At 39.6% G+C, this 22135-nt stretch overlaps 2 protein-coding genes across 3 annotated transcripts in view; one reads left to right on the top strand and one right to left on the bottom strand.

Moving 5' to 3' along the window:
- LOC134061857 (protein phosphatase 1H-like) overlaps nt 1-22135 on the bottom strand; it is a 118372-nt gene that overhangs the window by 27949 nt on the left and 68288 nt on the right. The gene's annotated exons all lie outside the window — the stretch shown is intronic.
- On the top strand, nt 357-11960 carry il17rel (interleukin 17 receptor E-like). 2 transcript variants are annotated; one of them, XM_062517663.1, is made up of 17 exons: nt 357-822; nt 2474-2501; nt 2733-2876; nt 3344-3450; nt 3703-3817; nt 4051-4095; nt 4595-4731; nt 5445-5516; nt 5619-5673; nt 5793-5956; nt 6325-6369; nt 6501-6558; nt 8081-8226; nt 8523-8588; nt 9167-9224; nt 10249-10383; nt 10892-11960. In XM_062517663.1, exons 1-17 carry the CDS (start codon nt 724-726, stop codon nt 11071-11073), a joined length of 1656 nt encoding a protein of 551 aa, XP_062373647.1. In that variant the 5' UTR covers nt 357-723; the 3' UTR covers nt 11074-11960. The 2 variants fall into 2 exon arrangements, with proteins under 2 accessions (XP_062373647.1, XP_062373646.1); XM_062517662.1 differs by having other exon boundaries at nt 358-822; nt 4592-4731.

Genomic DNA, 22135 nt, shown 5'->3' on the forward strand with positions numbered 1-22135 from the left:
TGCATTCACAATTTGTGATGAAGTAAACATGTGTCCACAATAACTGTTAATTTCCTTATGCTGTACAGTACAGTATACTGTCTTCACAACAGCATACAGAATTAGTCCTTTCAGGGGCAGTTTTAAAAGTAAGCGCATCAGTTTAAAACTTAAACATGTCTATCAATGACACAGTATATATTAGGTCATGTGACGGTGACCTTTGGAAACAGGATTAAGAACAATGAGGTATTTAAATATTGCTCTTTAACTAACTTCTGCTTTCTCCATTTTAGCAGTGTGACCTTTTGCACATGCTAAGACTTCCCTTTGCCTTTGACAGTAAGTGGAGCAACATCTCACAGGTTGTCATTATAGTGTTTTTGAAACACGGCTATACATTTCAACATCAGTTATCAACTTGATGCCTGGAATTGTTTTGGAAAAGCTACTGCCAGAGGAGGAGGAGGAGGAGAAACAACAAGAGGGAGGAGCAGTTGTTCATATTTATAACGGCACACGTAACTTTCTTGACATTTGTTTGGTCCAGGTTGTCAGGTCTCCATGTCTCAGAAAGACATGAAAAGTATGAACTGTTAAGAAATACTAATAGATATTGAACAGAAATATTAATTCTTGCCACCCCTGGAAGTCAGGTTTTATTTCAAATGAATTAAACGTTTCACTTTATAGCTCTGTTAGGACAGGTGTCTGATTAGACAGTATAGCAAAGCCTGAGACAAGATGAGATCTGTTGTATTGTTGCTCCTAAGTCTCTGCAGTTGTCTGTCACATGGTTACAGGATTCAGACCATCCAGCAATGTGGATCACACTGTAATCAGGTAGGGTACTTTCATGTTCATTCATCTATACTGTTGACTGGAAAACTAAATATGCTCATATACTGTACCGGTGTTTCACAAAAAGTTCCCTTATACATGTTATGCATGTTCAATCACTATTCATATATAGCTATGACTACCATGCTTCCACCCAGCAATGTATGACATCAATGCAAAAATCTTGATGGGTCAATATTGTACAAGGAGGTCTAACATCCACCACCACTCCAACATTATTTGGATGCACAGCCATTTGCATGTGCAATGCATAATTTTTTATATGTCTGTGAAATCATGATTTCTATACTACCACTTTTCATATATAGCTATTGCAATATAATTGAGAAATGGGCCATACTATTTAGTGGCATAAAAGGGCAACACAACTGGGAAATGTGTAATACAAATGTATTGCTGTTGGAGTCTATGTGCAATATGATGGTGTAGGTGTTTTTCTCGGATTTAGGTACTGATTCCGATGTCTCTTGTGCTTACTCTATCTTATTCCTGCTGTCTGTATATCAATTGCTCTGTCTTTTACGTTGTGTTGAACTGGTATGTGTTGTTTGTTAAGCAGCTATACAGTATATACTGTAGCACTGTATGCCCAAGACAAATTTCCCTTCTGGGACAATAATTAATCTAATTTAATCATATGACTAATACAACTATGACCATCATCATACGTACAATAATTTCATTACGACATCCTTTGATAGCCACGTGTTGTAAATGACTCATGCTGACGGAGCTGATATTTGATGTGATTGCCGAAACTCCTAAGTTGAGTCATGGCTGTACAAAATCAGGTGCATTTATGAGTTATAGGGCTGTTGCTCTGTATCAGAGTTAAGGAATGCATTCCTGTATGTCCAAGTCATCCTGGGCTTACAAACTCTTGCGAATTTAGAAAGACTGAAAATATTAGGTTGATGGTGTGAACTAGGGCCCTATGATACGAGGGACCCCGAGGTTAGGTTTGTGTGATAAAGCTCAGAGATGGGTGAGGCACTTGTGTGCGTGGGGACCCATGAATGTGAGATGTCTGATTTGAAAATGTGTGGGGGATCCCAGGGTGGGCTGTCATTACGGTTGAGTGTATGCTTTCACTCCCATATCAACAATCTGTGGTTCAATGCCAGGTGAGAGAGAGAGAGAGAGAGAGAGAGAGAGAGAGAGAGATGTATCAGTGTAAAGGAGTAAAGGAAAATACTTAGACTATCTAAACCAAACCTCTTTCTCAGTTATGTATACTAACATCATTTAAGAGGGCAGAGTCCGTTTTTTTTTCTCTGATTGGATTCCAACACTCATCAGATGCTTTTCCTGCTGTTGAGCAAATGACAGTAAATGATTATTAAAATGACAGTAATTTCAGGGACAGATGCACCCTTCCTACTCTAAAGAAAGGAGGATAGAAGTCACAGTCAATGTAACCAGGATATAGTCTACAGTCATCTGGGCAAACCCCTACGGTTAAGCATTTCCTCATTACGTGTAATCTCCACCTTACGCAGCAAGGACATGCAAATAAAGTTAACTGAATGAAAGCTGTTTTGGTGCTGATTCAATAACTCCTGTCCTCAAATGCTTGTTTCAATGTTGGTTTCATGAAATTAAAGATTATAGTGCATTTATGTTTCCTTGACAGGGGTTGCACTGTAAAACAAAGCCTGACTGTGAGTATAATTTTCCTATTTTCTCCAGTTTTCACGTCCTTGAGTGAATTTAACATCTCTGAGCTCCCTCCCTATCATGAATACTATTTGTTCGTGGCCTTAATTTCCAGAAATATCTAACCAACATGTTTTCCCAAAGTCTTGAAAAAAAAAAACCTGATTGTGCCACAAAACAAAAATGTAATGAACTAAAGTATGAGATGTTCTTATTTTTTTCTGTATTTAAAACAGTATCTTTTCCACAATGCAAGAAACCTCCCAAAGGCCTCCAAGACAATGTGTCCCTCAACATGAGCGTCTCCACAGTGATGAAATGTGAAGGGCGACAGCAGTGCTCACTTTTCCTCCAAGTGAGGAGCACTTTGTTGATGAATGGTATGTAGCACTTTCCCACTGAGTGACATTTCCTGACTGAGTAGCTGACTGTCAGGGTCATATGAGTTTCACTGGAAGTTCAGTGGTCTGCTGCCAGGAGTTCATGACAGCTTTAAAAAGGGACTCTTGTACTGTGAAGCTTTCCTGTTAGAATCTCTGACGCTTATGCAAGTTAGCCATTGTAAAAGCACAACCTTCTTGTGAAAATGGTGTGAACTACCCACAACCCAAAGGGGGAAGTCCCTTGTTTTTTTGTTTTTTTTTGCCTGAACATGTTAACATCAGAGGCCCTCATGCTTTACATACTGTTCTGAGGCTCTGTGAGGCATGGGGCATTTAAGAGTCAAACGTTTCCCGTGTACCCCAGGCAGCCTCTTCCTTGTACAGGGCAGCAGTGCGCACTTGCCTTTGTGAGGTATGGCTTTGCATGACTGAGGAAGTAATGATGAGTGTGATTCCTTTCTCAGAGCATGTGAAGGGTGTTTCCATATGCACAGTTGCTGCAGGCGTGATGGAACGCTGCAGGACCCATACCTTCCCCAAAGGAGCTGTGAAGCGCCTCAGTACACAGCAGGTAGGCTACAATGCATCAGCCAGATCCAGAACTGCATGTGTGTAATGGGATGTAGTCAGTTCAGACTTCAGGGATTTTCCATGTTTAATTTCAGATACACACTGTAGGTGGGAGATTTCTGAGAACTGACAATCAACAACCACAATGTTGATGCGAGCACCCGCAAACACCAATAGATTCTTCAGCCAATCATTGCTGTTGATGTTTACTGTATGATATATTTCACACTTTACTTGCTTCTCTCTACATCAGGTTGAAATTCAAGACAACTGCTTTGAAGTGGCTGTAGGACAGATCGTCCATGTTACACTGAAAACAAGCCCTGAATTTTGTCATTTGAGTGTTTCCAAAATGTACAATGTTCCAGGTAAGGGTAATCAAGCATATTGTACTTAGCATACAGTACTCTATTGTATGATATGATTTCCATCTAGATCTATCTTACAATGATTTCATCAGAATTCTACAACTGTGATACTACAACTGTGTGTAGTAGGCTATCTGATGAAATGGCTGATTTTCCTCATCACAAATCACTGAGCTATCCACCAAAGTCCAAAGGAGGGCATGTCATGTGTATGGCCATTATTCTCATTTCAGGTTGCAACCACGCTGACCTTCAAAAAAACGTCCCAGAATGCATTGGTAATTTCCACTCTGTGCAAAATGAAAAAATGTTAGGGCACTATTTTACACCCGCCCCCAAGCAAATGTGGCGCCATGCAAGTCTTGTTTCTATCCTACACCCAAGCTAGTTATGACTTTTTAACCATGAGCTCCAGTTCATTTGAACATTGTGCCCATGGGCGTGTGAATTAAAGAAATAGGTGTGGTGAGGTACTGTACAGTTCATGATCCAAAAATCGCTATCTTACACCTACTATAAATCATTACGTCACTGACCATTGTATGAATTACATTCATTATTTAGTATTAGTGTCCATAATGTACACTACACCGTATCATAGAGTTCAGTCCAATTTCAGTCTGAGGTTACCATTGGCCCCAGACTTAACCAACAAATCTTATAACAGCTTAAGCATTTTGCACCATACTGTACATTTTTAAATAATCTCCCATCTTAAAATACAAGACCACTTATTTCTCACTGTAATCTATCATCTTCATCTCACTGTGGTAGTAGGGGAAATCACATACCAGCTGGACTCTGAGAAAAAAGCGTTGTCTGTATCAGTGAGCAACATGCTGGAGAGCACAGACTACAACCTCAGGCTGTGTCACAAGGGATACTTCTGTCGTGGAACTGGAGCCTATGCACTTGTGAGTCCATAGTTTTCTATCTTGATAAAGCTCAATGTCCATTATCATTCTACATCCTGGAGATGGTATTTTAAAAAAACATTATATTTGTTAAAATGCTGCAAATGATTACTGATATATGCAATCAAACTTCAGCCTGTTTAGCAATCAACTTGTTCACAATACTAGGTCCAATTATTAAATATTGAGTGGGCACTGTAATTTTAGTACAAATATGGATTCCAATGCGATGATCCTTCACACCATAGAATCACTCAGGAACCCCAGACAAACACAAAACAAATGCTATAGAAAGCGGAACTAATCCACACAGAACATACAAAGCCACACTGCCCCTAAAAAATGTGAAGTATCTGTGGATACAGGCCTTGCAAATCACCACCAGGATAATAAAATACATATTCACATATACAAATACCTTGTCATTGCATTTTTACAAGTCATTGTTTAACATTTAGAAAGCACAAACCATTACTATTTTACCTATCTTTTTTTTATCACCATAGTGTCCTGTTCACGCTTATATAAGAATGCATTTCAAAGTTGCCAACTTTTTTGCCCCTCAGGCATCTCAACAAGATATTTCCTGGTGGGATTCTAGCTCACCTTCCATGGAGTGCTTTTCTGAGAATATGAGGTCATTTGCGTGTTCATACTGCATGCTAGCGGCAATGTTTTTCTGTTTGACAGATGTTTTCTGTTTGTATTTCCAGTTAAAAAAGGAAGAGCCAGTAAAGAATGTGACACTGCAGTACGCCAGACCACTGCCTTGCTTGTGCATTGAGGTAACTAGTAACAATGCTGCTCTTGGGCGCATTTCATTATCATGACATTCTATGAAAATCTCTGTGGGAGATAGTAACACAAGATTGTCTTTCATTTCCCAGGGTTGGTCCTCTGTGTTTGATGCACCTCGAGTACAAGTCTGCCCCTTTAAGAATAGTATGTTAACCATTTTATTGAAATTCTCAGAAAAACATGATGTTGACATACCTTGATGTGTTGCTACAACAAACTGTTTATCTTGTGCATCATCTGGTTTGTTCAATGGTCTCCCTCAGATATGGAGGAGTTGTGGTCTGGCGTGGCCTTTGATTCAGTAGAGCAGATGTTATCATGGGAACCGGCATGTCAGACTGACGTCGTTGTCACTTTGTGCCAAAGAAGCGGAGAGGAAATCTGTGAGAATCTGGCCAATGCCTCGAAATCTGTTTCCAAGACAAAGGTGAGAGATAGTGGTCTCAATTGATATGTTTCTACCCTGATGATACACAAGGCAACTCTCTGAGCTATGTTGCTGGGCAACGTTCCTGAGTGTGCAAGCGCAATGTTATGGAACATGGGGTTTTCCTGGAGAACATCCTTAGACATATTTTCATGATCATCCAATCAGACAGCATGGAACCAGTTATTATGTGGCTGATAGCAACAACATTCAAATAGTTGCCAGATGTGAGCAACATTTCCCACCTACTAACTGAGGTTTATACAATGTTTTTTTTTTTTTTTAAACTATGTTGTTAATATACAGGACTGCAGTTATTTCATGTTTTTTTTGGTCATGGTAATGTTTTGTTTTGAATTTCGTTGCAGGTTTTGTTCTCCACAGTGGATCCACACCCACAACTTTGCATGAAGGTGAAATTCTGGGACAGTCTTTGTGTCTGTAGTTTTATTTCCATAATGACATCAAGCTGCATGCTGATGTCAGTGCAGTCCCTCAGTGCTGACGTCAGAGTAGTCATACCTGTGCTCTTTGTTCCCATTAGTTTACTACAAAAACAGCTACCTGGATAAAGTGTCCATTTGCTGGCGGTGGTTTCACAGGTAGGTTCCTATTATTACCTACTGTACCTCATTTTCTATTTAAAGCAAATCTTAATGTCACACCCTCCTTGAAGCAACCCTCGTCATCAGTTGCAACGTATGGGTAGACCTTAAGTATCATATGTTTCAATGTGCAGCCTTCCATGAAAGTAAAAATTAAATTAAGATTACCCTCAATTAACTTTCATAAACAGGCTGAATGAACAAATTAATGATCGAATGAATGAATGACACCTTGCATTAGAAAATAACCCTAATACCCAGGGGGCAAACCCCCCTTTTTTAGGGAAATCAGACATGGGCTGCTGTAAAAGGTTGTCATGCAAAAATAAAATCTAGGATGTCCCAGGATCACAACCTGGGTGGCCAACCCGGTCAATAAGCTGCTGTTTGTGTGTTATCACCCTTTTTATGCCCCATTATAAGTCTATGGACGAATATATTATGGGGTGAATAGGCTAAAGATTTTAACAAATAGATATTCCCACAAAAAAATCCTTAGATGATTACTCACTGTAAGATAATACTTTTTTGTATTGTAAGTTTTCTGAAATACTTCATACTGTACATTTATGTAGATGAACCATTATCAAATGAAATATGCACGAATTTGCATACCTTTATAGCCTTGGGCTTGGGGGGCTTAAAGTGCACCTCTATCAACCAAACAAACTTTTGGTGAAAGGTCCGGCTATGCTGAATATAAAAATGAATGTTAACATGGGACAATTTTGGGTTACACTAACCTAGAGCTACATGGGTGTACATTGAGAATCTATGCATTACAATACAATACAAATACTATAGAGAGATTCATTGTCAAATGTTGTGGAAGAAGGTGAGACTTGTCTCAGCACATATTAAATCATATCTACAGGGTGTAAGATCCTAGAAAATATATAGGTTAGGCTCAGCCTAGGCTGTTTCTTACTATATTTACCCATAAGGTACAGGCCAAACTTTTGATAATTAGGCTATTGCGTACATTTAGGCTAAGTGTATGATGCTTCATTTACATATTTGTACATGATATTTAAAAGAAACTTGCAATACAAAAAAAGTATTGCCTTAATGTAAATAATCATCTGAGGGATTTTTGTGGGGATATCTATTTGTTAAAATTTTTACCCTATTCACCCCATAATATATTCGTCCATAGACTTATAATGGGGCATAAAAAGGGCGATAACACACAAACAGCAGCTTATTGACCGGGTTGGCCACCCAGGTTGTGATCCTGGGACATCCTAGATTTTATTTTTGCATGACAACCTTTTACAGCAACCCATGTGAAACCCCCTTTGCCCCCTGGGTATAAAGGGGTGAACAATAGTGTCAAATCAGTGAACCATCAAAATGTGTTTCAGGCCATTTTGAGAAATCAAAACCAAAATGTTGCTGTTAAGTGCGTACCACAAACATGTCCTGACAACACACTCATTATTTGGATATGTCCTATGCTGAAAAGAAAATATGAGAGTTGCCAGGATGATCTTATCGTGCATGTTCATTGCCTTCATAGCCTGGGACATAGGAGTAGTCATGGAAAATGGCAAGACACAGCTGTTGGTGACATCAAAGAGCAGACCTACGCTTTTGATAAGTTTCTGCCGCAGGACTGGGCCTTCAGCATGTGAGGAAAACAAAGATGTCATCACCTTCAATGTTGTAAGTCTTTCATGTCTATTACTGATTACAGATACAATCTGCATGATTGAAGAGGTACTGTAGTTAGAACAATTTGTTGAACACTTTATTTGAAAAGTATAATCTACTTCTATTCAGACTATCTACAATGATTATATGCTGGGATGGGTAGATGAATACTAATAAAAACGGCATATTTTTTACATTATTTATAGACCAGTTTAATCATGTGTCCCACATTGGTGCTATTAAATTGAGCATTTTGGAGAAAAGTCTTTATACTCTTTGAAATGAATGACTAAATTTACTCTTAACAGGAGAAATATCAATCGGTGGTACCCAACCTCACCTTCAATATGTGTGGTCAAAACTGCTGCATTCAGGTTTGCTACTTTCATTTTCTGCCTTTTAGAATGTATGATATATGCACGGCAGGGGAAATGAGTATTGAACACATCAGCATTTTATTCAGTAAGTATACTTCAAGGAAATCAAGGCCCTGATCCACTTGAAGACTGGAAGGAACTAAAAATCAGGATTCACAACAGGGACGAGAAGATTGTTTAGAAAAATGGGGCAAAATTACACCTGAATAATGTAACTGATTGCATCATACAGGAAATGTCTTAAAGCCGTCACTACAAACAAAGGCTTTTCCAAAAAAGTATTGAAGAAATGTCAATATAGGCATGTTCAACACTTTTTCCCTGTGTCATTCCACTTTATTACACATAACTTTGTTTATGGACTTTAATGTTTGGATTCTTTGCATATGTGTGGGTTATCTGAGTTTATACTAATGTCATAGGTAAAACATTCATGTGAATAGCCTCACTGGAAATTTACTTACTGAAATAAATGTTCAATACTTATTTTCCGCCTGTATATGTACAGCATGTTTGTGGTGTGTGTATAGTATATCCGACACATTCTCATAATATCTATTCTCCTGTTTCCACAGGCAAAAAGAGCTGATGTGAAGTATGCCCCAACAATTCTCCACTGTGATTTCAAATCCTGTAGGTTAATCTTTGCTAAAAATAAACTGTTTAACTTGCTGATGAATTTAGCTGTTTAGCTGAGTGGGCACTGGGCCTGAAACCTCTGTAGGTCTATTCAGATGTTTGGTAGAACATACCTCATCAAAACATCATTAATATACTTTCTTAACTTCACATAATCTATTGACTCATCTGTTCCAATTAATTGAAGTATACAAAGTTAAACACAATGTTGCATGGCAGTGAAAGTCTCAAAATGATGTTTCCTTTTTTGACTTGACCACAGCCAGACATGGGTTACAGACTTCCTTCCACAGCCAGTTAGCCCTTGTGAAACTTAAATGTTGTAAAAGGGAAGGCTTTTAATATTTTTGATAGAAAACAGAATTTAACTGTTCGACCGTGTTGTTGCCCTCTCCAATGTATGGTCGTTTTTACATGTGTGGATTTATGTTGTGCACATTATTTTTTAACATGAGTGATGTGTGAAGTGGTTAGGGAGAGGCTAGAATAAGCGTGTCATTGCTTGTTCCCGCGGGTGACGTGACAACAAACACAAATACATGTGAGGTGTTTGCCAAGGGTCAAAATTATGGTCAATGAAACTACGAAGAATTCTGCCTTCTCGGCTGAGGTCAGCAGTCTCAGGGAACTCTGTGCTTTCCATACCATACCATATGTGACCACAATTTCTTTATGTATCTTACAGACAATAACTGACTACATACAAGATATGAACTGGTGTGTCCCTTTCATTATAGCTCCAACTGGAGAGGCACCGTCCCCTGTACCCAGCAGTAGCCACTGGGAGGCTTTTAATGTTTTTGATAGAAAACAGAATTCAACAGTGTTAACATAAATGAAGTGGTTAGGGGGAGGCTAGAATGAACGTGTCATTGCTTGTTCACACGACTGGTGTGACGACACACACAACTACATGTGAGGTGTTCGCCAGTGGTCAATATTGATCACAATCCTTTTATTTATCTGACAGGCACTAACTGACTACAAGATATAAACTGGTGTGTCCCTTTCATTATAGCCCCAACTGGAGAGGCACCGTTCCCTGTGCCCAGCAGTAGCCACTGGGAGGCCGTGTGGATAGTTGCACCAGCTGTGGGACTGCTGACTGCACTACTCGTGGCGCTCTTCATGCTTGGAATTGCACTCATCATAGGTACATCTCTTTTTTTTTTTTTAAGTATATTTTTTGGGCTTTTATGCCTTTTTTAATGATAGGATAGTGAAGAGAGACAGGAAGTGAATGGGTGAGAGCGTTGGGGTGGGATCCGGAAAGGACCACGGGGCGGGAATCGAACCCGGGTCGCCGGCGTGCGGTGCAGGTGCCCCAGCCAGTCGCGCCACTGCCGGGGCCAGGTACATCTCTTTTTTAACACTGTGGAAATAAGTGCCACTGTTCTGCTAAAATAACATCTGTAGAAACATGGAGGTATTATATATAGCGTGAACTAACATACTGTAATTATGATGTATTAGTTTAGTTTACCTGAGGCTATGCAGTGGGATGTTATGCAGTGATATTGATGCTAGTCAACACAATGCTGGTACTGTAGGTGGGTTTTATAAATACTGTAGATACTAGTAATAGCCCTGTCCATTCTGTGCCTGAAGACAAACGGTCCTCATTTGACGATGTACTGTATGTTTCTCTTTTCTTTTTTCAGCTCAGTGCGCAACATCTGGCTATTCAAGGTCAAAGTCATTTATTGCAGACTCAGTGAAATCATCTTCTCCTCAAAAAGCACTACCACGCATTTACTATAATTACCCAACACACCAGGATACTGCTAATTTTGAAAATAAAAATCTATTGAATTGGGCCAAAAAAGATTCAACAATAGTTTAGTTGTTTTTATGTCGGTGTAATGTCACTACGTCATGTGAGTACTGTTGATGGTGAGATTTGTTTAAGTAAGCCTGCAAGGATCCAATAATTGCTCAAACTAGTGTGAGTTGAAACCTAATCTGAGAGTGTAACCTATTTATGATATATTTTTTGTAGTTGTGGTCGTCAAACATTTCAGCATAACATTATCAAAATACTGGGGAAGTATAAAAGCCTAACTTCTAGTCATGTCTGGCTTGATGAAAGACATTTGTGACAAGAATTGCTGAAACTAGTGTGAGTTGAAACCTAATCTGAGAGTGTAACCTATTTATGTATATTTTTTGTGGTTGTAGCTGTGGTCTTCAAACATTTCAGCATAACATTATCAAAATACTGGGGAAGTATAAAAGCCTAACTTCTAATCATGTCTGGCTTGATGAAAGACATTTGTGACTTGAAAGCCTGGTATACAGTAGTTATCTGATTCATTATGTACTGTACATACGCATTGCACTTGACATTTTGTATATGCATTGAAAGATTTATTTTTGTTATCTGTTTTTTAAAGTTCATATTTATTTATTGATATATTCATGACAGGTCATCGAGAATATTTTCTCAGAATAGCTCTTTTACAGTGGCATTCAGAGAGTCCACCATTCTGATCCCATACACTGACACAGGTCTTTAAATGGTAAACAAATGTGGTGTTTTGGACTGAGCTATAAACAACTCCACCCACGGGATGGTGCTTTAGGTGTGTGGAAGGGTGGGGTGTCATTTGATTTGTTGTTGACCTCAGGCATCAACAACCTTTGGCAAAACCAAGACAACTTTAAGATAATGTATCGCTGTATTGACAATGATATGTAGCCTGTTAATAAAGTAACTGTTTGATAAAACAATTGAGTTCTTGCATTAATGTTTCAGCAATATTAACATTTACTCATTACAGTTTTTTCTGAATGCTAAAGCACTAATCGTGATTCTTGTAGCACAATTTCTAAAACTATTAACATATATAGCAAAACCACTCACTGAGTTTGCAAAACTAAAAGCACAAACACTGCTTTGAACTCAGTTTGCAATTTTGTAACACACACTTTGCAAAACTGTAGGCACAATTCACTGCACAACACTCTTTTTGCGGAACTTTAAACAAAACTCACTGCTTACATTCAATTACCAAATTTCCAACACACTCCTAGCAAAATCATACACATGTATGGCTATCATTAACACTATTTTGCCAACTGTCTGGCACATTTTCACATGTGAAAACTGTTTTAGATCATTAGTTCACTTTGCAATCAGCCTAAGCAGTGTAAATAAGGCACAGGTAAGATATCCGTGTGGAGTACAATGGAAGGAGCAGGAAGAGTGAGAATTAGAGGAGGCCTAGGAAGAGGACGTGGAGGTGAAGGAGCGAGAGGGAGAGGACGACAAGGACCAGGAGCCTGGTGCCTTGGACAGGAGGACATTGCATGCAATGTACTGTAGATGAAATTTTGTGGCCGTACCTAGAGAGATGTCATGATGTAGACAGATTTTTTTTTTTGTCTCAGTGAAATTACTATTTTGTGTTTTGACTTTGTATTTGTTTTGATGAGTGTGAAGACCAATACTTGAAGTTTGGATTCCTATATGTTTACAGAACTATGACAAAAATATGACCTCAAACTGACATACTGTAGCCTACCTTGTGCACAGAGAAAGCAAAAGCCAGATGTGTCTTGTATTCATACCATCAGTGTGTTGACACAATGTGTGCTTAGTAGATGATGGCTTGTGTTTACTGATTGATACAGAAACACCATTTTTACAAAGGTGTGAAGAGTTAATCAAACTGTGCTCGCTTTTGCAAGAGAACTACAATGTTTTGATAATTTGGTGAAAGGTTTTGCTATTTGTGTGTAGAGTTTTGCAAAATAGCCAATAGTTACAACAAAAGTGCTTAACCAATCAGAAAAAACTGTAATAAGAAGTATTTCCTATAGGGTTATAGAAAAACAAAATCGATCCATATGAGTATTGCAATATTTCATTTTGCTGTATTGTTCACCTTATGTTGTGTGTAAACCCCCCACCACTAGATGGCGATGATTAGATGCACCACTAGCATCCTCACCTACAAAAGGGGAAACAGGTATCTTCTCAAATTAGACAAAAAAAAAAAGTGCAATATAAGTGCCAATATTAGTAATGTATACCAAGACCATACCATATAACATGCTATAATAATGAACTGCTTTTCTGCTAGTGTGAATTTCCCCTTTGGGATCAATAACGTATCTATCTATCTATCTATCTATCTATCTATCTATCTATCTATCTATCTATCTAGTGATCATCAGTTTATCTGTCTCATCAACAGTCTGTTCTCTCTTTACTTTGCCTAAGTAAATATAAGCAGGTGTGGTTCAGAACCAGGAAGATTCTTTCATCTTCCTTATTTGCTGCTGACGTAGGTCCAAATGTCTCTCATGTTCAAAAACGCAACTCCATTACATCTCGATCCATTATGCAAAAAAAGAGTGGCGTCACAGACAAATTTCCTGTCACATCTCATTGAGAAAACGTCAGCACACTTCACTTCCTTATCATTCATCCCAGTGTGCAGCTGGCAAATGCAAATGAATGCTAGGATACTTACAAGAGGAATTACAAGAATTTGTTGATGTCACTTTTTTTGGCTTCAATATTCTAAATGTTTGTTTAGCATGAGAGCACACTCTTACAGTAAAAATAGTAAACAGTAAAAATATTAAATTCCAAATCAACATGACTTGACAAGTCACCAAGTCACCAGATGTCAATGCCAAAGTGTATACATTAACCTTGTCAGAGATGGATTACACCTGTTAGACCCTAGCCTATCTCCCAAAAGTGACAAAGCCACATACAGAAATAACAATATAAAATGAGACAGCAATTTCCTAAGCAGAAACATATAGCTGTATTACTGTGTCAGACAAGTTGCTTGGATTTTCACAATCCAGTTCTACTGAATTGTAAATTATTTAGTCAGAGCTCAGAGAGACCTGGCCTTGTAATTCCCTGACTATTAACCAATACATTGGTTTTGGAACACTGTTTTTAATTTTTATTTGCATAAAACACTGTTGTTTACACACAATGCGGTTAATACTCTGAAAATCACTGTAGTTGTACCGACTCAGCCTCTTCTCACTGGTCTGTGTGGAACTTAACGATACAGAAATTAAACACTTACTGTACGTGTTTTATGTGTGAACATGCATGTAAGTTGTTGCTATAAAAATCAGTAGCCATTCATTTACAACAGGATCCTTTTTCCTGACTTTATAAACTGTAGATTGACAGTTGAATTGATACTTGGAGTACAATTGTATTGAAAATACTAGTCATTGTGTTAAAGTTTAACTCAAATGAGGACGGCTATAGCAAACAACAATCATGATAACTGATAACTATGTGTAAATAGGCTAAACACTTCCCATTCATGTAGAGTGTTTGCTTTGTCACTATGCTTTCCATTGACCACATGCCCAAGTACCGTACTGTCCAAGAGCCTTGATCACAGTTACAACTGCAACTACTACAGTAGCTGCAACTAAGAATTATTTGATCACAGTCAATAATAACATTCTGAATTATTTTATTAAAAATAATGTATTGATTTAGCCTGGCTAACGCCACCACATCTCAATGAGATGTGGTCTGGGAACCAAACATTCGTTATCTCATATTTGAGTCATGGCTTATGAATGCCCAGAGCGGGCGCTAACGATGTTTATCAAATGCGTCTGTGCATAGCTCATAGGCTAGCCAGTCAATTAGCCTATACCAGATGACATATGTACAGCGTTTTAATACTTGAAAATAACATTTGATAAATTAACCTTACATTTTTCAGTAGTGAAGGTGTGTAGATTTGAGCAAAAGCCGGTTTGGTTCTTAACCAAATTACAAGCTTCGGTGTGTTGCTTAGACGTCATAATCATCTTGCTGTCCCCCCCTGCTCTGCGATTGGTTCCCTGAAAATTAGGTCCATGGAATCCAGGCTGCCTAGCAGCGCGAATGAAATCGCGCTCAAGGCAGCATGAGTATACCCAGGCTAGTATTGATGATCTTTTTTTATATATTTTTTATTATTTTAATCCCACCACCACCCCCCCTCTTCGGGGGACATCTTTTTTTTTTAGTTACAGCTTTTTTGTTTCAAGGGGGGTTCATACATCAAACAGGAAACAAAAAAACAACAACAACAGCAACAACAAACTGTAGGACATATGGGACAGGCAGACAAGAGACAGACAAGAGACAAAACACAGCGATAGACAAGAGACAAGACACATTGACAGACAAGAGACGAAGACAGGAGACCAGGGACAAGAAGTGTTTGTGCAGTGCTTGGACAGGGTGGATATGTAATTACTGTTGGTGATGCTGCTGTTGATCAGAAGGGATATATCAACAGCATGTTGGTTGGGTTTGGTAAAGATTATAAATGGTTTCCATATTTCTTCAAAGGCTGACATATGCTTCTTTTGATGAGCGTGGTTTCTTTCCATTGAGATGTATTCTGAAATTAAATTAGTCCAGTGTGTGATGTGACATGACTTCCTTGATTTCCAGTTCTGGAGGACTACTTTCTTAGCGACAGCTAGAGAAATCAGCAGAGGGTTTTTGAATTTAGGTGGGAAATGTGTATTGGAGGTATCGCCAAGAAGGCATATAGTGGTGCTGAAGTTGGGATTCTGCAACACAGGATAGTGGATAGTGTTTCAGTGGCCTTTGTCCAGAGGGAGTGAACCGGCTGACATAACCAAATGGCGTGGAGGTAGTTATCTGTGCTCCCTAAAGTGCATTGTGAACAAATCTCGGTGTCGGCCATTCCCATTTTGAACATCTTGCTTTGAGTGATGTGTGTTCTGTGGATGACTTTATATTGTATAAGCTGTAGGTTGGGATTAGTTGTCATGGTGAAAGTGTTTTTGCATACTTGTTCCCATAAGTCAGGGTTGGGAGAGAGCTTGAGATCATTTTCCCACTTAATAGTTGGGAGTGTTATTGTGCTGTTTAAGTTAGATATGATTGTATACAATTTGGAAGTCAGTTTTTTATGGTTGTTAATTTGGGTTAGTTCTTCAATTAGCGGAGATGGCTGTAGCGTATTATTGCTTAAACTTGCTTTTTCTTTAATTCTTGCTTTGAGTTGTTGATATTGAAGAAATTGGTCTCTCCCAACCCCGTATGCTTGAATTAGTGTGTTAAATGATATAAATTGGTTATTCTGAAATAGATGACGGAGGTGTGTGATTCCCTTTTGTTCCCATGTGACAAAGTGAAAGGGTTTGTTTTGTAGGGTGAAAGATGGATTGTGCCAAAGTGGGGTAAACTTATTCAGTGCTAGTGGTGATTTAGTGATTTGGTTGGTTTTCCACCAGGCTGTCAGAGTTGTTGAGATAGTGTTTGATTTATAGATGCTAGATTTTTTGATTGACTGTGGGAGAAAGGGAAGGTCAGCTACTGAAATTTTATTGATATTTACTGAAATTGATATTGTTCTAGTTCTAACCAGGGGTAATTATGATTTTCTTTGTGGGTCCATTTAATCAGATACTGTAATTGATTTGCAATGAAATATTGATGGAAATATGGATTATCTTATTATAATCAAATAATCTATTGATTATGTTTTGGATTCATTGATTAAAGCAACACTATGGATTTCTTGGATTCATTTTTTTGGGGAAATTGTCTCATATAGCGATGAAATGGTAGCTATATTGCAAAAGATTCACAATTTACTAGCTACGAAAGCTGTCTTTGTGGATTTGATATTTTGGCTTATATTCAGCAAGCAACTTATCGTAACGACACAAACACCCCTTCAATAATTCTAAAACAATGATGGAGTTTAATGCCTCAAAATAACGTTTGATAAATGAACCATACATTTTTCAGTGTGTAAATTTGACCAAAATTTGGTTTGGTTCTTACTGGGGCTTTTACCTTCAGAAATATCTGGTTTTGTTTACCACGCACAGAGTTTAGTGCTGGCATGGTAGTTCGCTGACAGAAGTTGGTTTCGCTGTCACAAGCTTTGAGTAGCCCTAAGTGCAAGTTCCGATATCAGTGCTAACAATATTCGACAGTAGGCTACTGTACTAGATATGTAGGGCACGTTCAACATAACGCTAGCATAGTCTTCTATCTCCATATGAAGAGTCAGAGAACATCAGGGGATCCCCCAGCCGCGAGCACAACTCTGTCGTTTGGTAGCCTGGCACGCCCTCCCAGTGACGTAACACCTTCGGCTTTTGCTGTCGCTGGTCTGGTCAACTGCTAATCGGGAAGGATTTCTGAGTTCCTGAAATCTGCGGAACTGCCCCCTTTGGTCGAGAACCAATCAACTTTGAGCAGCTCCAACTGCTCTGGGTAGAGGCGTGTTCAAGGCAGAGGAAAGAGTGTTGTTATTGGTTTAAACTCGGCAAACCGCTTTCTGACATCGACCAGTAGCAAATCGAGGCACATAAAGGAGGCGGGTCAACCAGCGCTTGGAGAAACCGTGTTAGCACAGGCTCTTGGTCAGACTAAAGTCTCGCAGAGCCTTTGAAAGTCGATGGTAATCAGGCTAGTCGTTTGGTAACTGACCGACAAACGTGAAAGGCAGAGCTAGAATTGCAGGCATGTCCCTCCTTGGCTAGCGTATTCTAAAGATGGAGGCCGAAACATGGCTATCGCCACAGAGCTGCATCGCGCGTATGTATTCTGAATGGCAGATTCTACGCTTACGAAGAATACTTTGATTTATTGATGGAAGTAATTACTCATGAATGAGCACACATTTTTGGAAGAAAACGTGTTTTTGCTAAGAATCGACAAAAAAAAAAAAAAAACTACACAGGGGAGCTTTAATGTTGATCAGTGTTTTACAAAGTCCAAGATTATCAAAAACTACACAGGGGAGCTTTAATGTTGATCAGTGTTTTACAAAGTCCAAGATTATCAAATGAGGCCCAAGATCCTCACATGCCTTGTTTCACCCATACACCAAAAATATTTAGGTTATTGTCATAGGAGAGCAAGTGAGGCAAACCAATTAGAAAAATACCTACATAATTGGCAATTAATTTCATAGTTGACAACTGTGAAAGATACCTTTTCAACCATGATCGCTGTGTGCTACAAAAGCATTTATGGATAAAGGTCACCCCCCACTGGACATCTACAGAATTTCAGACATTAAACATATGATATCAAAATTCCTAACCTGACCAGCAGATGGCAGTGTTGATCAGGGTAAATTTACCAAAACCAATGAAAAGTGGCTGATTACTTCAACTTCAACAAAATCAAAAACAAAACAATAAAAAGGCATGTCCTGTAACAAAAATGTTTGCTTACATATTAAGTGACAGTGTCATGTAGAGAACAACATGTAGAAGCAGCCTGTGAACTGTTACATCATTCAAACAATTTTTAGATCTTACAAAAACCAGACACCAAATGAGATCATCAGCATGCAGTGGACGGTATCAGACCGTTCCCATCAACACAGCATATAAATGCGCTCAATATTTGTCTAGCCTCAGTCTGTCTGGACTGAGACATAGAGGAGGAGGAGGAGGAGGAGGAGGAGCAGGGATCTAGTCACCATCACCCATGGGGCAGGCAACTACGCCGTTAACATGGACTATGAGTTGAGGATGCGTTACTACTGCAGGGCCAAAGCCCAGCTCGGAGTGGCCCAGGAGGAGACACCCATGAGAGATGTCCACAATGGAGCAAAAGAATCACAAACGGCGAGCTGAGACAACAAACGGATGAGCTAATCCATGTTTTTCAACATTCCAGGCATACCAGCATGGTGTTGTTCCAGACCGGCAATCGCGGGCCAGAGTGACACCAAACAGGAGAGCTTTACACTAAACTAACAAACTGGGCGCGTGCGGAGCCACTGATGTCACGGGGAAGGAATTTGGGGGTTGACGAGTTGATGAGGTGGAAAGAGTGTGAGAGAAAGATAACAGGATTGTAGTGGACTGTCACAGACATGTCTCGTGATGAGGTTACAGTCAGGTAGACGGAAGGAAGTTTCCAAGCTAACAGGTATGGGTCAGATATGAGCACAAAGACAGCTCACATCTTTCTTATCTACACTGAGATCTCAAAATGCATCTAGAGGAAGAATCTGGGTCCTGAAGACCCAGGGAAGATTGAGTCATCTTGACCAAACCATACCACACAAAGAGATAATAATGTGTGACAGGCCTTGTTGACTGGGTGGTAATAAGCAGCAGAGATGCAGCAGAGATGCATCTTAACATGACCTTGTGCACATGTTAGCCCGGCTTATATTGAAGTGAAATATTCTGACAGGATTATTTCTATACCTCCGTAAGATTGCCCTGGGGGCCTACGCACTACATATACACATTCTTTCTCTCAGCCCCCACCCCCATACACAGATAGACATAAACATTCACATGCCGCCCTATGCAGTAACTGTGTAACTGCAATTGCCCACCCAGCCAAAAACAAAGATACACACACACAATGTCCAATCAGATGTACTGCACTAACTGATCAGTGTCTTCTTAGTCTTTTGATTAGGCTGTTGTAGTGTGAAGTGTGACACTAGGACTATATCAACACTATATCGGATAAGTTTGCATACGACACACTTTTGCAATGGCCTCCTGTCCACATTCAACCATCGTATCTGCGTCTCTGGAGCAAGCTGGCATCATAATGGGAATTCCTATAAGCTAGAAGAATAGCCTAGGCCTATTCCACTACAATAACGATCAATAGAAGCAATCAACACAAAGACAAATGTGTTTAAATGTCTAAGTTGATTTCGTTGTTGCTGGATGTTCTTTATACAATGACTAAAAAAAAAAAAAAAAAAAAAAAATGTGCATGTGAAAAAGATGTGGTCATGATGATCTAGACTACTGGCTGTGGACACGTGTACTAAACAAGCCCCTACGATATTAAAAGAGTTCAGACACAGTCATATGTAGTGAAGTCACATGAAAATCACAATTAACCTAGCGATCCTATAGATCCTAATACTATGCAATAAGCCTAGCTGACAGGGGTACAAGTGTGGCCTACTGCCATAGCTCTGAACAGTCCAACTGCAAAACCAAACAGAAGTCGCAGCATACTCACCGAAAACACGGTTATACAAACTCTCTGTTTAAAAAGATGTAGATTAGCCCATGGGACACAACGGAACTAAATATAGCCTACATGCATCCATACATATAGTAGCCTATCCTTGGAATTTCCGAGAAGTTAACTCTAAACATAATCATAATTGTTTGTTTGTCGTTCGTCAACAAAGCTCCCTGGTATTATAATGTGAAGTAGCCTAGCATGCATCTATTGCACTGATGCAGTAAATGTGGCAAACATTGCCTATTTCTCCCAGGTTAGCAGATTTTATCTAATGGCTATTTCTCCCCTTGTATCCATACTTGTTGACATTTGTCATGATTTTCAAGAATCAGACTTACACATCTTAATGAAGTTTTTTAAGGCTGCATGGCCATTGTTTATCTGACCTGGCAACAGTAACAGCAGGATGCAGGACTTGACAAAGGGTGGGAGATTTGCGTACCAATGGAGTAATGTGGACACATGCATCGTATCTACTCCAAAACTAATATACTGTATGTTTGTGGATGCAGATTGGATTTGATATGAAAATCTGCATCAAGACTGATTTGGAGATGTGTGGATAGATCTCAACTGCAGCTATTGCTACAACTGCCCTATTAACATAAATGAAAAGCCTCAAATAGCAGTTTAAAACAGGCCTCACATTAATGGGATTTCTGTTTGTTCCCGTATCAGTGACTACCTTTTATATAGTCAGTCAATCAGCCAGTTAGTTAAATATAAAAATGTGATTAATAAATGCCAGGTCACGTATGGCAAACCAATAAAAAGCCATGAAAGGCACAGAGCCCTCCTGAGACTGCTGACCTCAGCAGAGGGGGCAGCTTTGTGGTTTCATTGACCTTTGACCCTATTGACCCCTGGCACACGCCTCATACTTATGACCCTCTGCTTGTGTTTGTTGTCACGTTAGCCACGTGAGCGAACAATGACAAACTCGTGTCCCTCTAGCTTCTCCCTAACCACTCTACACAGACCCCCAACTTTCTTTCTCTCTCTCTCTCACACACACACACACACAGCTGAGAATGACCATCTGTTAGAGAGCACCATTTGACCTGTAGCTAGCCGAAGGTCACTCGGAGTGCTGGCCACACATCTGCAGAGCCTCTCAGTGGCTCACACACAGCAGGTGTGCCCTGGACAGGTGGCTCCTCGTGGTAACCAGAGGTTTGACAATAGGAACAAAACACACACATGTTTGTGTGGACAAATGACAGTACAAAGATAGTACATCTGAAATGTCTATTTTTTTTCTCACAATTTATGTTTGAGAAGTCAAGAATCCAGGCTAGGAAACAAAAGAATGCTACTCCACTCAAAAGGCAAAACAAAGGCAACAAGATGGCAAAAACAAAAGTATTTTTTGCCTTTCATCCATTTATTTCATTCTCTGGGAAGTTATTTCTTCTTTTTAATACTTTACTCTTTTTCTCCAATCGTTTCATTGTTTTCCTTTCACTAAAGAGAGAGAGTGAGAATGAGAGAGTGAGGGGAAGTGGCTGCCTCTGACGGACCCCGGCTGCTCCTCCATAGCTCTCCCCGTGGTTATCAGCCCTCGGGTGATAATGGCTGCTTGCCGCTTGGCAGGGCATCAGACACCTCTCTCGGCCCTCCACACAATGGCATTCCCTGGCAGACTGCAGCCACGTCTGGAAGCCATCACCCGCCCTCAGAGACAGGGAGAGGAGCGAGGGAGAGTGGGAGGAAGGGTGACAAAGCAGCAGGGGATGGAAGCAGATCGCTCTAAGTCTGACACCTTCACCAATTCCCTAGCACACATATATACTGTCTGCCAGTCTGCCAATAGAGAGGACGAGGACAGCATTTGAATGGCATGACAAAAGCACCATTTTCCCCGTCTAATGCTCTCATCTATGGTCCATCAAAACTGCTCACTCAA

Source organism: Sardina pilchardus, chromosome 17, assembly GCF_963854185.1.
Source record: "Sardina pilchardus chromosome 17, fSarPil1.1, whole genome shotgun sequence".
In the NCBI taxonomy this organism is placed as follows: Eukaryota; Metazoa; Chordata; class Actinopteri; order Clupeiformes; family Clupeidae; genus Sardina; species Sardina pilchardus.